The following is a 17,098-nucleotide window of genomic DNA, read 5'->3' as shown; positions in this document are numbered from 1 at the left end:
CCGAAATTGTCAATACTGCCCCCTAGCCCCAACAGAGGTTAACAGTGTCCAACGAAGGGCCAGAGGTATACAGAATGGTGTCGTCTGCGTAGAGATGGATCAAAGAATCACCAGCAGCGAGAGCGACATCATTGATGTACACAGAGGAGAGTCGGCCCGAGAATTGAACCCTGTGGCACCCCCATAGAGACTGCCAGAGGTCCGGACAACAGGCCATCTGATTTGACACTCTGAACTGTATCGGAGAAGTAATTGGTGAACCAAGCGAGGCAATCATTTGAGAAACCAAGGCTCTTGAATCTGCCGATAAGAATGTTGTGATTGACAGTCGAAAGCCTTAGCCAGGTCGTTGAATACGGCTGCACAATAATGTCTCTTATCGATGGCGGTTATGATATCGTTTAAGACCTTGAGCGTGGCTGAGGTGCACCCATGACCAGCTCTGAAACCAGATTGCATAGCGGAGAAGGTACAGTGAGATTCGAAATGGTCGATAATCTGTTTAACTTGGCTTTCAAAGACCTTAGAAAGGCAGGGTAGAATAGATATAGGTCTGTAGCAGTTTTGGTCTAGAGTGTCTCACCCTTTGAAGAGGGGGATGACCGCGGCAGCTTTCCAATCTATGGGAATCTCAGACGATACGAAAGAGGTTGTACAGGCTAGTAATAGGGGTTGCAACAATTTCGGCAGATCATTTTAGTAAGAGAGGGTCCAGATTGTCTAGCCCGGCTGATTTGTAGGGGTCCAGATTTTGCAGCTCTTTCAGAACATCAGCTCTCTGGATTTGGGTGAAGGAGAAGTGGGGGAGGTTTGGGCGAGTTGTTGTGGGGCACGCAGGGCAGTTGACCGGGGTAGGGGTAGCCAGGTGGAAAGCATGGCCAGCCGTAGAAAAATCCTTCTTGAAATTCTCAATTATTGTGGATTTATCGGTAGTGACAGTGTTTCCTAGCCTCAGTGCAGTGGGCAGCTGGGAGGAGGTGCTCTTATTCTCCATGGCCTGTACATTGTCCCCAGAACCTTTTTGAGTTTGTACTACAGGATGCAAATTTCTGTTTGAAAAAGCTAGCCTTAGCTTTCCTAACTGCCTGTGCATATTGGTTCCTAACTTCCCTGAAAAGTTGCATATCACGGGGACTATTCGATGTGAATGCAGAACGCCACAGGATGTTTTTGTGCTGGTCAAGGGCAGACAGGTCTGGAGTGAACCAAGGGCTATATCTATTTTTGGTTCTACATTTTTGGAATGGGGCATGCTTATTTAAGATGGTGAGGAAGACACCTAAAGAATAACCAGGCATCCTCTACTGACGGGATGAGGTCAATGTCATTCCAGGATACCAGGTCAGGTTGATTTAGAAAGGCCTGTTCGCTGAATTGTTTTAGGGAGCGTTTGACAGTGATGAGGGTTGGTCGTTTGACCGCAGACCCATTACGGATGCAGGCAATGAGGCAGTGATCACTGAGATCTTGGTTGAAAACAGCAGAGGTGTATTTGGAGGGCGAGTTAGTTTGGATGATATCTATGAGGGTGCCCCTGTTTACGGATTTGGGGTTGTACCTGGTAGGTTCATAGATAATTTGTGTGAGATTGAGGGCATCAGTCTTAGATTGTAGGATGGCCGGGGTGTTAAGCATGTCCCAGTTTAGGTCACCTGGCAGCACGAGCTCAGAAGATAGATGGGGGGCAATCAATTCACATATGGTGTCCAGGGCACAGCTGGGGGCAGAGGGTGGTCTATAGCAAGCGGCAACAGTGAGAGACTTGTTTCTGAAAAGGTGAATTTTTCACGAAGCTCGAAGTGTTTTGGTACAGATCCTGGATAGTAAGACAGAACTCTGCAGGCTTTCTCTGCAGTAGATTGCAACACCGCCCCCTTTGGCTGTTCTATCTTGGCGGAAAATGTTATAGTTAGGGATGGAAATTTCAGGGGTTTTGGTGGTTTTCCTAAGCCAGGATTCAGACGTGGCTAAGACATCCGGGTTGGCAGAATGTGCTAAAGCAGTGAATAAAGCAAACTTAGGGAGTAGGCTTCTAATGTTAACCTGTTAGGGCTAGGGGGCAGTATTGACACGGCTGGATAAAAAAACATACCCGATTTAATCTGGTTACCACTCCTACCCAGTAACTAGAATATGCATATACTTATTACATATGGATAGAAAACACCCTAAATTTTCTAAAACTGTTTGAATGGTGTCTGTGAGTATAACAGAACTCATTTGGCAGGCAAAACCCTGAGACATTTTCTGACAGGAAGTGGATACCTGATGTGTTGTATTACCTTTAAACCTATCCCATTGAAAAACACAGGGGCTGAGGAATATTTTGGCACTTCCTATTGCTTCCACTAGATGTCACCAGCCTTTACAAAGTGTTTTGAGTCTTCTGGAGGGAGATCTGACCGAACAAGAGCCATGGAACGATGATGGCCCATTAGACACCTGGCGCGCGAGTTCATGTTGTGTACCCTCGTTCCAATACGTTATAAAAGAGTATGCATTCGTCCACCTTGAATATTATTCATGTTCTGGTTAAAAAAGGCCCTAATGATTTATGCTATACAACGTTTGACATGTTTGAACGAACGTAAATATATTTTTCCCCCTCGTTCATGACGAGAAGTCCGGCTGGCTTAGATCATGTGCTAACAAGACGGAGATTTTTGGACATAAATGAGCTTTTTTGAACAAAACTACATTCGTTATGGACCTGTGATACCTGGAAGTGACATCTGATAAAGAGAATCAAAGGTAATGGATTATTTACATAGTATTTTCGATTTTAGATCTCCCCAACATGACGTCTAGTCTGTATCGCAACGCGTATTTTTCTGGGCGCAGTGCTCAGATTATTGCAAAGTGTGATTTCCCAGTAAGGTTATTTTTAAATCTGGCAAGTTGATTGCGTTCAAGAGATGTAAATCTATAATTCTTTAAATGACAATATAATATTTTACCAATGTTTTCTAATTTTAATTATTTAATTAGTGGTGCTGACTTGACTGCCGGTTATTGGAGGGAAACGATTTCCTCAACATCAATGCCATAGTAAAACGCTGTTTTTGGATATAAATATGAACTTGATAGAACTACAAATGCATGCATTGTCTAACAATGTCCTAGGAGTGTCATCTGATGGAGATTGTAAAAGGTTAGTGCATCATTTTAGCTGGTTTTATGGTTTTGGTGACCCTGTCTTTGAATTGACAAAACATTACACACAACTCTTGTAAATGTACTGTCCTAACATACTCTAAATTTATGCTTTCACCGTAAAACCTTTTTGAAATCGTAAAACGTGGTTAGATTAAGGAGATGTTTATCTTTCAAAGGGTGTAAAATAGTTGTATGTTTGAAAAATTTGAATTTTGACATTTATTTGGATTCAAATTTGCCGCTCTTGAAATGCACCTGCTGTTGATGGAGTGCACCACGGGTGGCACGCTAGCGTCCCACCTAGCCCATAGAGGTTAAGTTAATTTGTGGAATTTCTTTCGTTCTTAATGCGTTTGAGCCAATCAGTTGTGTTGTGACAAGGTAGGGGTGGTACACAGAAGACAGACCTATTTGGCAAAACACCAAGTCCATATTATGGCAAGAACAGCTCAAATAAGCATTGCAAAATGACAGTCAATCATTACTTTAAGACATTACAGAAAATGTCAAGAACTTTGAAGGTTTCTTCAAGTGCGGTCGCAAAAACCATCAAGCCCTATGATGAAACAGGCTATCATAAGGACCTCCACATGAAAGGAAGACCCAGAGTTACCTCTGCTGCAGAGGACAAGTTCATTAGAGTTACCTGCACCTCAGATTGCAGCCCAAATAAATGCTTCGCAGAGCTCAAGTAACAGACATCTCAACATCAACTATTCAGAGGAGACTGTGTGAATCAGACCTTCATGGTTGAATTGCTGCAAAGAAATCACTACTAAAGAACACCAATAAGAATTAGAGACTTGCTTGGGCCAAGAAAAACACGAGCAATGGACATTAGACTGGTGGAAATCTATCCTTTGGTTTGATGAGTCCAAATTTGAGATTTTTGGTTCCAACCGCCGTGTCTTTTTGAGACGCAGAGAAGGTGAACGGAGGATCTCCGCATGTGTGGTTCCCACACATGAAGCATGGAAGTGGTGGTGTGATGGTACTTTGCTGGTGACAATATCTGTGATTTTAGAAAAAAAGGCACATTGCCACAGCATTCTGCAGCGATAAGCCATCCCATCTGGTTTGCGCTTAGTAGGACTATCAGTTGTTTTTCAACAGGATAATGACCCAAAATACACAGCCAGGCTGTGTAAGGGCTATTTGACCAAGAAGGAGAGTGATGGAGTGCTGCATCAGATGACCTGGCGTCCACAAGCACCCGACCTCAACCCAATTGAGATGGTTTGGGATGAGTTGGACGGCAGAGTGAAGGAAAAGTTGTAGGGATGCACGATATATCGGTGAACATATCAGAATCGGACGATATTAGCTAAAAATGCCAGCATCGGTATCGGCCCGATGTCTAGTATAACGCCAAAGTGCAAATCCGACGTCAAAGTTGACGTGCATACCTATATAACGTAGTAGGGCTTGGTGATATGGCCAAAATATTATATCATTGTATTTAAAAAATTATAATTAAATGGACAGTATGACAGCATTTTTAGTTTTTGAATAATAAAAGTTCTACGTTTGCTTTATGAGTAGTGAGTGATCCTAGGGTGGCAACACATACATTCTAAGTGATTTCAATGAGTCTTTCTCCATTCTGATTGTTGTATACTGTTCAATTCAACCAAAACAAATTTCAGCACTTATCATTTCTGCATTCAATTGCAGTGGTGGGAAAAGTACCCAATTGTCATACTTGAGTAAAAGTAAAGACACGTTAATAGAAAATGACTCAAGTAAAAGTCAACCAGTAAAATACAACTAGAGTAAAAGTCTAAAAGTATTTGGTTTTAAATATACTTAAGTATCAAAAGTAAAATATTAAATCATTTCAAATTCCTTATATTAAGCAAACCAGATAGCACCATTTTCTTTTTCTTTTTACGGATAGCCAGGGGCACACTCCAACACCCAGACATAATTTACAAACAAAGCATGTGTGTTTAGTGAGTCCTCCAGATCAGAGGCAGTAGATTACCAGGGATGTTCTCTTGACAAGTGAGTGAATTGGACAATTTTTCTGTCCTGCTAAGCATTCAAAGTGTAATGAGTACTTTTAGGTGTCAGTATTTTCTTTAGGAATGTAGTGAAGTAAATGTAAAAGTTGTCAAAATAAAAATAGTAAAGTACAGATACAAAAAAAAAAAAAAAAAGACTTGTAGTACTTGAAAGTATTTTTATACCACTGCTCAATTAAGATTTTCCACACTGCCACATAGGGCTGCACAATATGAGCAAATAATCTAGGACTTATTTTTAACCAAATGTTGCAATTGTGATTTGACTTGCGAATTAGAGCAAAACTGTTGGCATCATGGAAATAATGACTATTCTAATTCTATAGTTAGAATATAATAGTGGGCACTTTGAATAGTGTTGTTTGAGATGACAACGAATTAAAACGCTAGGGAGGAGTTGTGACAGGGTAGGAACTAAAGTGTTGATAAGTGTTTCCTAGGGGATCCTATTAGTGATGGGTATTCCCGGCTATTTTCAGTGAGCCGGCTCGTTCGGCTCAGCTCACCAAAAAGAGTCGTCTCTTTTGGCTCCCAAACGGCTCTTTGAAAAAAATATGTTTTGTATTTTTTCAAGTCAAACAGTTTGTGATAGTTTGACTATGATTGGTGTGAAAACAATTTTAATTAAATGATACCATACTCTACCTTAACCACAATGTATTTAAAAATGCATTGGTTTGTTATGAAAAAGAATGCTATTAAACATTTGCATTTAAAGTATAACTTTTTAATGTATATAAACAAAGTGCATATAAATGTATCCATTCAAAATGAATAAAATCTGAACATAATAGAATATTGCACCATAAAGAAAAATAAATAATTTGCAAAACTGTAGCATCCCACAAATTGAAATAAATGTAAAAAACGAGGATGCTATTACACATGTGCATTTAAAATATAACTTTAATGTATTTAAACAAAGTGCATATAAATGTAACAATTCAAAACGAATACAATAGAATATTGCAGTGCCTCATCAATCGCTCTGGCATCACTGAAGGCTAACTTCTTAAACCTTGGCTCAAGTGCAGCGGTTTCTGATAGCACGTGATTATATTCCATCATGTGGAACTTTGTGTCTATTGATCAACATAGGGTGCCCATCACATTTGCTTCTCTCTGGCAGCTGGCTGTGATTCACTGCAGACCCTTACACAGGAGTATCATTTTTGAGGCTGTCTCACAGCTGAAAAGAGAACAATAACTTATTAGTTCAGGTTCATGTTTTGTCTGATACTACATTCTCATCTACTGCTAATATACATACATAATACTGGATTAAATAATGTAGTAATAACTGCTTACTGTACCTCGCTCCACTGATCTCCACAGTGACCTGCTCAAAGGGTTCCAGGACTCGGCACACATCTACCACCTCCCATTCCTCTTGGGTCAGAGCATCAACAGGTGCATTGACAATGGCCAGGGTAGAGATGATGGCATCCTTTGACTCAAGAAACCGCTTCAGCATATAAAATGTTGAATTCCACCTTCTAGTGCAGTCTTGTTTAGGCCTCAGCTCAGGCATCCCCATCTGGCGTTGTGTAGACTTTAGTTTTTCAGCACCTCCTGTGCTCCTGTGGAAGTTTTCCAAAGCTGCTTTCACTTTGTCCACAGTGGGCTTCATCACCTTCAGAGCATCTCTTACAATCAGGTTGATTGTGTGGGCAAGACATGGATGATGGGTCCATTTAAAAATGTTCATGCTTTGGTTATGTTAGCTGCATTGTCACCAACACAACAGACCACTTTTCCATCTACTTGCCATTCTCTGGCCACTCAACAGTTCCTCTGCCAAGTTCTCTGAGGTGTGTCTGTCGATGAACTCAAAGCAGTCCAGAAGACAGCTAGACATTGAAAAATCTTCAATGAAGTGACATGTAACCGACATGTAAGTGGTTACCCTTGATGTCCAGCAGTCAGTGGTAAGGCAAACTACAGTAGCTTTTTGGACTCTTTCCTCGCACTGAAGCCTGTGTGCTCTCGTACAGTTGTGGAATAAGTGATTTTGAAAGGGTTTTCCTGCTTGGAATTGTGTACACTGGATTTAGAATATTGCTATCATTTCTAAAACTTCTGTCCTTCACGATCGAAAATGCCTGGAAATCGGTGGAAATCATTTTAGACAATGCAATATCAATTTGGCCTTGTTTTGCTACAGACATAGACGTTTGGCATAAACTGGTCCATAGAAGACTGCGTTGCTGTGGGTGACGGAGTAGACCTACTGGACTGAGTGGATACATCTCCACATGTGGAGGTGCTGGCTCCACCACTATCACTAGCAGGCCCACTAGTTTCTCCAAGCTCCGCTACAGCTAGCTTCACAGTTGGGTGCACAGTTCGCATATGCCGGTGTAGGTTGTGCGTAGAACCGGATTTATATGAGATTTTGTTTTGGCAAATTCTACACTGTGCTCTAACATTGTCTACATTATTAAAATGCATCCAAATGCTACTGTGCTTCCGACTCATTTTCCAGCTGTTTTCACAGCTGTCCTCCTCTCTCCTCCGCTGCTAAGTGTGTGACTGAGTGAGTTGGCTCGGTCCTCCCTCACGCATCTTTGGTTCATTGGTTGACACTGCGTGTCTGATTGACAGGAACAACAGGTGAGGCTGTTAGTCTGAGCAGACAGTCAGAACGAATGTGTGCGCGTGAGCATTTAGGCCTATATTATTTAATTTTTTCGTTCTTTGAATTAGTTAATTCTATTCATTTAAATAATTTTGATTATTCATATATTAATTTTTTAATACATTTGGCTCGCATATCGGCTCCCAACATTCACCTACAAGAGCCGGCTCTTAGAGCCGACTCAATCGCGAACAACCCATCACTAGATCATATAAGCTTTGGCTACATTGCATGTTCTCGCTTAGCTATTTCATGTAGCCTACATATATAAAAGTACCTATTTGAAAGTGAATCAGACTAGATAATGTTAAACAAGGTTGGAATGTGAAGCAATGAAATGGTGCATCAGTCTACTCTGTGACACCCACAGAACACAGCTGTGAAGAGTTTACGCAAATATTACCGTTGTAGCTCTTATCACAGGACTGTGAAATCCCCTCCCCACTCAGCCTATTGTGTGTTGACAATCATATTGCACTGTACAGCTTTACCTAAGGATTGGGGATCAATGAAATGGGGTATCAGTCTACTCAAAACACATCTTTTTCCCCAACATCCTCCTCTTATCAGATTCCAAAACATTCACGCAGTATTGTTTTCCCTCTGGAATAGTGTTCAATACAGGTTGATAATAAATGTGGCTCAATTCACAGCTGTTTCATAGTCCCGCAATAAGAGCTACGACGCTAATGTTCTCTGGGTGTCACTGAGCAGACTGATACCCCATGTCATTGATCCACAATCCATAGGTAAGGCTGTACAGTGAAATAAGTATGCCCCCAATGCAATTCTAAAGTATAATACATCCAGTGTGATTTCAACAGATTCGTTAATTTGACAATTGTCTTCTGTTGATTTTATATAACATTCTAACCTCATTTAGCATGATCTATTCAATTATAGCATAATTCCACTATCTGTATTCAGTTGCATCACTCTCAATGACAAACTTTTATTTTGAAGGCTAACCGCAAAGTCCACTATTGTGGCTAATCCTTATTGTGTCCAGCTTCACATAGATGGGTCCGATCACCATCAAATAATAACTGTTTTATAAATGTCATATCGGTGCGTCAATAAAAAGAAGCCAACAAGTACTCGGCACATGTGGGAACTCCTGTTGGAAAAGCATTCCTCATGAAGCTGGTTGAGAGAATGCCAAAAGTGTGCAAAATTATCAAAGGCAAACAGTGGCTACTTTGAAGAATCTACAATATACTTTGATTTGTTTAACACTTTATTGGTTACTACATGATTTCATGTGGATTATTTCATAGTTTTGATGTCTTCACTATTATTCTACAATGTAGAAAATAGTACAAATAAAGAAAAACCCTTGAATGAGTAGTTGTTCAAACTTTTGACTGGTACTGTAAATTCAATGCTATTGTAACAACTAGCATCAAGGTTAAAAAACGTTTTTTTTTTCTAAACACTTTAAAAGGATAGTTCAGTTATTAATCTGTGCTGAAAGTGCTATATCTTGAACAACTTGACTGCTGACATGCACATTTTTGGTGGATTAATAAACAAAACACTGAAAGAGTTGAGTGAACTATACATTCAAGACTTCCACACACCGTGTGTACTTAGTGTATGTGCAACAGTTCAGTCATATGGTATTAATAACCTAGTAATAAATAATACAACTCCAGTACATCTCCCTTCCTCAACCACCTGGGAGTCCACACAGTCCCCCTGGTAGTAGTAAGGATATTCAGACCTCTTTTCTCAGGGTCTCCAGCACAACACACCACGTTCCTCACGACCTTGTCACCCAACATCTGTGTGCCTCAACTCTCACCCCATTCCGCTATTTGCTGGACACACACACACACACAGGAGAGAGAGCAAAAGAGACACACCCTCCTAAGAGGTCAGAGAGGTTTAGTCCGAAAAACAACATCAACACGCAAAAGTTCAAGTCACACAAAACGAATGTCAATTTGGGCAAAAGGAATCCTCAAGAGAGGTTCCACTTCCTAATGGCCCCCTGTTCACTTTGTAACCTCTGGTGCATTGACAGTGGAACTACATGTCCTCTCTAGTAAGATCTTTAGCAGGCGTTGAACCCTTACACCCTCCTCGTTCTCAATGGGGAACAGATTCCTGTGTTGACATTTTCTAATGCTGGACAGAAACAGACCTTTATCTATAGGGTTCGTATTCCTATCCAAACTGGCTTCAGTAGCCCCAAGACGCTATTTAAGATATATGTAACGTCTATACCGACCTAGGAGTCAAGACCCGGAAATGTGTCAGTTTTGTATGTTTAAACTTTTAAAATAGATAGCTACAATAGCCTATGTGATACTTGGATATAGGCCTATGCCAGTAATAACCATTACGTCATGACCTTCTACTTACTTAGAAATTAATGATCCTAACAAAGACGGTGAATACTAAATATAGTGAGGGACAGGAAAAACTAAGAAAAATGTGACTGCAGAAGGCCCACAGAGCTTAACTGCGAGTGGTTTACATCGACGTCAACAGTACATTCTCACTGCACAGGCCTATAGACCTACCTATACAGTGACATCACTTATGTAGCGACCAGGACACATTTCCGGGGACAAGGCCTTATGTAGGTCTCCACCGGTATCCCGTTCATTAATTAGCCTACCAGTCCTATTCAACTCACTCTTGACTTTGGCGTCTGGACAAAGGCTTAACGAGTGTTTGTATACAGTTGCTAAAACAAATATGGAAAGGCTTGCAAACTTGGCTAGCTACTTCTGTTGGTGCAGGTTAATAAAGGAAGCAGCATATGTTCAAAACAAATGGGTAAAGTCATATGAATGATAGGACTGCAGGCAAAACAAGTGTCCTCAGATGCCAGCTAGCTACAGTATGAATGGAAACTTTCTTCTAGCTGGCACTTTTATTACCTCCATTCTTTGCCTGAGGACGACAAATCATTAACTTTGCTTGGTATGACACAAGACTTCTGTTGTGGTAATTGTCACGTCTGACTTTAGGTTGAACGAAGCCATAGGATGAGGGGAAAACAAGTCCACCCAAGTTATACGCCATCTTGGCTTTAATAAAAAAGTTTTTATTAAGGAATGAAGGGGTGTGGTATATGGCCAATATACCACAGCTAAGGGCTGTCCTTAAGCATGACTCAACGCGGCATGCCTGGATACAGCCCTTAGTCATGGTATATTGGCCATATACCACAAACCCCTGAGGTGCCTTACTGTTAAACTGGTTACCAACGTAATTAGAGCCATAAAAAAATGTTTTCAGCTAATCGGCATTCAGGGCCCGAACTAACACGATTATAATACATATATCATGCCTCCATCCAACACCACCACCCACATGATAAAGAGAATGAAAGAGAACAGACAGATCCACATCTGAAATCCTCTTTACCCAGGTAGGTTGAAAAACAAAGTTAGAGCAGATCTTTTAACAGAACACCAAATTGAATGTGGATATCAAGCTGCGATTACATAACAAGGAATAAATAATTCAAAAGCGCCTACATGTAGGTAGACCCCAGCAGCAGATTAAAAATTCCACTGCTGTAGTGTACTGTAGACAGTAAAAACACAGCTAGAGCCCACAGCCCACACAAAACAAGGGCTTGAGAAACACCACTAGCCACCAACCAAAACACTCCTGTCGGAACCAACTGATCCAATGCAGTGTCTTATCCAGAGAGGTGCAATATTATACATGTATTACTGTAGATAATACGTGTTCTATTAATAGTGTGGTCTTACCTTAAAACCTTCAGAAGAAGGTAAATCAGCTACGGTCCAATTTCGCCGTAGGGCCATGATCTTTGATAATAGTCTGATACCGTCCATCTGTAATATCACTTTAAAAGTCTGCCATTGCAGCCAGTGTGTGAGGACTGTAGTGTGGACTAGAGCTGGACCAGTGTTGGATTGGATGAAAAGGCAGAAATTAAAGTTCCATCCTGTAATGACATCGCCCCCCACCATAGAGAGCCAGAGGAGTTCTTAAACAGATTGACAGTTAATCCTCTAAACCATTCACTGACACTGGATGTCCCTTATGGACAGCCCCGACTGGCTAGCTGCTAAAACAACAGGCTGGCAGTGATGACATCACAACAAGGAGTTCATCAGTGTTTGGGGGGGAAATGGATACAATTGGGACTGATGACGACCAGTGGGAGAGAAGGATTATTAACTTGGTGTTCTGTACACAACACATTTTAAACTTCATCTCTAGGGTGAGAGAAAAGCTAAATCCAGCAATTTCATCCTCTTTCCCTCAGTTTCTTCCTTAAAAGGACATGTGTTTATTATGGTGAAATTCAAGAAAATAATGCAGTTCAACCCCCCAGACCATTACATTAGACGTATAAGGCAATGGAATAACATATCAGGCACACCTTGGACGGTGTATAACACTAGCCATGTCCTAGCCTCAATACAACATGGTTCATATTCTGAAATTGGGTCCAAGCTCTCATTGTCAATTCATTGCTTGAATACATCAATCACTTGGAACTGCGACAGATTGGAGAGAAATGATGGACTTGGAAAGAGCTGTGTGATAGGTTAAGGAGAGGAGTGTAGCCCTTCACAACTCATTAGAATCACAAAAGGAAAAACCACAACATGATTAGTGTACAAATAAGAATCAACACGTAGCCCATTTCTCTCACACAAGGGAAATCAGGCATACAGGGGGATTGAGGAGCAGAAAACAAGCTGTTCTGATCTAGAACGAGCCAACAGACATGAAATAAACATGGCTGCATAAACACCCGGAAAACATTTCAGTACTAGTGTTGAAAGGAGGATACTTTCAGATGGCATTGTGATAGAGTTGACTAACACTGTGTTAGCCTGGTATTGAAATCCAAAAGATAAAAACATCCTTTTCTCAATCATCCCACCAAGATGTTTCAAATCCATCACTTCATTTTAGGACATTGTGTGAAATAGTCTGCGCTATAATTGCAGTGGTCAGGGATCGGTTTTATTCCTGTATTCCTGTTGTGAGTGACTACAACGTCTGCCAAGTCAGCCCATATTTCATCAAAACATCTCTCTCCAAATGAGAAGTCGGATTTCTTTACCAGGACTTTTTCCAACACAGTAGCCTCCTCGTTCCAGGACCTGTCCTTATATGCCAAACATCCATTACTGTAGACATATCTGGCTGGACCACCAGGCGCAGTTTACATGAGATGAGGTAAGTGTAGACAGAGACAGTCCTGTTAAGAAGATGCAGCTGGACTGATATAAACACAGAGTTCAATTCAAGTTTGTGTTTCATTTGTCATTCAGTAGTCTTTTCCCCAAAATAAAATAAAATGATTTTGGGGAACTGTAAAAACCTGCTACTACCAGTTAAGACTCAGATATATGCTACCCATTTTTAGAATAAGAAGTGTGCGTATGTGTCCCTGCATGCGTGAGCAGTTGGAAGTAAACAAAGAGTGCATAAACACTGCTAGGGCTTGTGTTCCGTTTGAATAGAGGCCCTCAGTCCAACACAAAACCAGCCTGAGGAGATGATGACACAGATAAGCCACTCTTCCCAGAAGCCTTTCCCTCTTTAACCCCCTTAAGGGTATGACATAAGTCACAGGTCAGGGGTTAGAGGTTAGGCTATGTCCCCAACTGTGGTCACCTGACATAGATTTAGAGGGGTAAAGGTGCATTGACGAGTTGAATTAGCTCTGGGTAGGAGTCACCCTTAAATACAGATCTAGTATCAGACCACCCTACTCCCAATATAAGCCTTACACATTAGGCTGGGAAAAAATATAACTGACCCTGAATCAGCGGTTAGGGGCAGTTTCCACCTACACCTGTTTGATCGGGGGTCTGAGCAGCCGGAAAAGATGGGTTTTAGAGGTGAGGTATATGCAATATTCAAAATCGAATCCTATCTCCTACCCTACCTATCTTGTAGATCTTAAGGATCATATGTTTAAGCAACATTGTCTTTACCTTGCGTTAAAATTGGCAGGGTATACATTTCGCCATATTGCTTAAACCTATCCAGTCATTTCAGATCTACAGGAGTACTTAACCCTTAAGTGGTGAGGCTAAGGATCGATTTGGAATTCAACAGTAATTTTGTCGAGCCAATGAGTGAATGGTGACTCAGACAAGTGTTTGAAATGTTGCAGATCCTGAACACACCCCCTGGTTAGATCAGCAAGGTTAAACCCTAAAGCAATTGAGCTGATGAGAACCAGTGAAACCAGTCTGAACTGGGAAGGCAATCCGACTAGAAGCTATTTAAAAGAGTATTGTCTGTCTAAATCACTTCGTTCTCAGTAGCATCATTGCCAGGCAAGCCTCGGGCAAAGAGTATTTTCTATTTCCTCAAACAATGCACATCTTAGGAGTTTAATGTCTAACTCTTACCTAATGGTTGTCAATCAATATGTAGAGAGGGCTTCTTTTTCATACACACTAGTGCCGGGACAATACCAGTATCGTAAGATTTAATAACCTGAGGTATAAAATATAAAATATTGTTTGGAAAATAAATACATTTTCCAACATTTGGGCTGTTTTCTTAAAGAAGTTTAATCCACTTTGTGTTTTGTTTCCTTAACATCATACTAATGAGTATCGTCCCAACCTTAGCACCCACACACAAGGCTACAGATTTATGTTTAAAGTCTCAGGGGGTGCTCTTCCCTTCGACAAAGCCTGGATATATTTACCCAAAACACTTCAACACCAAAGATAACCTGGGAACGTCAAACAATTACTTCTCTCTACAACAACAAAGCAAAGCAGTGGATATTCAGAATGTAGGCTATTGCATATGCTCAGCTGTTGAGGACCTGGTGCATATTGAGCATGGCTGGCGAGTGAGCAGAATTGAATGGAAGAATCTCCGTGTTGTGAATATGAATTGTCCTTTCAGTACATAGTCCATATTCCCAGCCGACTTTATGCTGACATTTTTCCTAAAGCTGAGCCATGTCATAAACAGTAATCATTAGGGATGCTTTGCAGGTTGCTATGAAAAAAAGACTGAAACATGAGGTAGCCTTTGTTATCACACAACATACCAGGAACTGGCGAGGGATCAATGACTTCACTAATTGTCTTGGGGACTTCCAAAATCCCCCTGACAGCTAACCATGTGAATCTATCAGCATACTGTGTCACTATTAGGCTACTGGGAGTATCACTAATCAAAAATGACAAAACTGTGGACAGCTTGGCATAAAGGTAAAATGAGACACTAAATGGCCAAAAGTAGGTGGACACCCCTTCAAATTAGTGGATTTGGCTATTTCAGCCACTCCCGTTGCCGACAGGTGTATAAACATTTAGCACACAGCCATCCAATCTCCATAGACAAACAACATGGCACCGTCATAGGATACCTCCTTTCCAACAAGTCAGTTCGTCAAATATCTGCCCTTCTAAAGCTGCCCCGGTCAATTGTAAGTGGTAGGCCACACAAGCTCACAGAATGGGACCGTGTCTAAAAATGAGACTATAGGTCTACTAGTAAAATGCACATGAGGGGGTACTTCAGGCAGAGCAAAACTCAGTTGGTGGTACAGTAACCAAAACATGTTGGGAATCACTGCTCTGGAGTGATGAATCACACTTCACCATCTGGCAGTCTGACAGACGAATCTGGATTTGGCAGATGCCAGGAGAACACCACCTGCACGAATGCATAGTGCCACTGTAAAGTTTGGTGGAGGATGAATAATTGGCTAGGCCCCTTAGCGCCAGTGAAGGGAAATATTAACACTACAGCATACAATGACATTCTAGACGATTCTGTGCTTCCAACTTTGTGGCAACAGTTTGGGGAAGGCCCTTTCCTGTTTCAGCATGACAATATCCCAGTGCACAAAGCGAGGTCCATACAAAAATGGTTTGTTAAGATCGATGTGGAAGAACTTGACTGGCCTGCACAGAGCCCTGACCTCAACCTCAAACACCTTGGGAAGAATTGGAACTCAGACTGCAAGCCAGGCCTAATCGCCCAACATCAGTGCCCAACCTCACAAATGTTCTTGTGGATGAATGGAAGCAAGTCCCCGCAGCGATGTTCCAACATCTAGTGGAAAGCCTTCCCAGAAGTGTGGAGGCTGTTATAGCAGCATAGGCAGGACAAATCCATATTAATGCCCATGATTTTGTAATGAGATGTTGGACAAGCGGGTGTCCACATACTTTTGGTCATGTAGTGTAGATCCCTCTGTAGTCTAAATAATATTTTAGCAGAATATTAAGCAACTTGATTTCGTATTTCCCACATCAGTGCACATACGCAGCAAGGCAATTGCGAGGGCACGCACGCACACACTCTTGCCCTTCAAGCCACTTCACCCAAAACCAACATTATATAGGCTAATTTAAACGTTTAATCGGTAAATTAAACGTTTGCACTCTTTACCATTTCGTCGTCTCCTTCTTCCCCATATTCTTTATTCACCGTTTCCACCTCGTCGTCTGCCACACTCTTTTCTTCTTCTTTCCCTTCTGCTTTTATAGTTTCGAAGTCTGAAGCGTGTTGGTCGTTGAAATCATCGTCATATTGGTGCTCTTCTTGTATGCCTTCTCCCTCTGACAAGGTTTCAGACCCTGAAGAGGACTGGCTCCCGCTGTCGTTTCCAAACAAGTGTTGTTCCTCCATAATGTTTAAATGTAGTCTACAGACACCTATCACGCCAGCATGTCAAAGTCACCGCGTGGGCTAATGTCTACCTGCACACCTGTCCTTTGAAGTCATGTTGAGGGTTGAATGCACGGTGTTGCACGGACACCGTTGGAAAGTTCCATTCAGTGGAAGTCCAGGGGCTACGACACAGCCGTCTCATCGTTGGCTGACTACAATCTGTCTGGCAAAAAGCGCCTGGAATTGGATTCATTTCATAACTCCGCCTACCAAAACATGGGAACTGACCCGCTGTGCGCCTCTTACATTGGCCCGATGTGTAATACTCAATAAAATGAAAGAGACTTTTGTGAGTTTTGCTCCTGTTGACACGCAGACATGAACTTGGCCACATTTTAGCAGCGGACCTTTCTTGCAAGGGTAGTAGCTGACCACTCTGTAGGGCCTATTATGGCCTCTCCCACGGGTCTCAACCTTGATATGCTATGGGACTGGGAGAAAGTGCACTTTCAATGGGTTTCTACTTTCAACTCCACCACATGCTGTTTCTACTTCCAACTCCCCCCAATCTCTCAGGCCTGTGTTGGGTGTGCTTTTCGTTCAGATTGTTCAATGCTCTTTTATCCCATTATTATTGTTTGCTAAACTACTTAATCACTTTGTTTGCTGGTGTGTT

The 17,098-nt window shown here is 41.6% G+C and overlaps 1 protein-coding gene across 5 annotated transcripts in view; it reads right to left on the bottom strand.

Annotated features, from left to right (window-relative positions):
* mast4 (microtubule associated serine/threonine kinase family member 4) overlaps positions 1 to 16,664 on the bottom strand; it is a 168,643-nt gene extending 151,979 nt beyond the window's left edge. For all 5 annotated transcript variants that reach the window (XM_014137200.2, XM_014137202.2, XM_014137205.2 and 2 more), the window contains exon 1: positions 16,201 to 16,664. In XM_014137200.2, the coding sequence (XP_013992675.1) occupies positions 16,201 to 16,440 (240 nt within the window). In that variant the 5' untranslated portion in view covers positions 16,441 to 16,664. The remainder of the gene's footprint in view (positions 1 to 16,200) is intronic.
* Positions 16,665 to 17,098: the final 434 nt, after the last annotated feature.

This window comes from Salmo salar, chromosome ssa01, assembly GCF_905237065.1.
Source record: "Salmo salar chromosome ssa01, Ssal_v3.1, whole genome shotgun sequence".
NCBI classification, from domain to species: domain Eukaryota; kingdom Metazoa; phylum Chordata; class Actinopteri; order Salmoniformes; family Salmonidae; genus Salmo; species Salmo salar.
The sequence above is the reverse complement of the archived record's forward strand: the minus strand, read 5'-3'. Positions and strand labels throughout refer to the sequence as shown.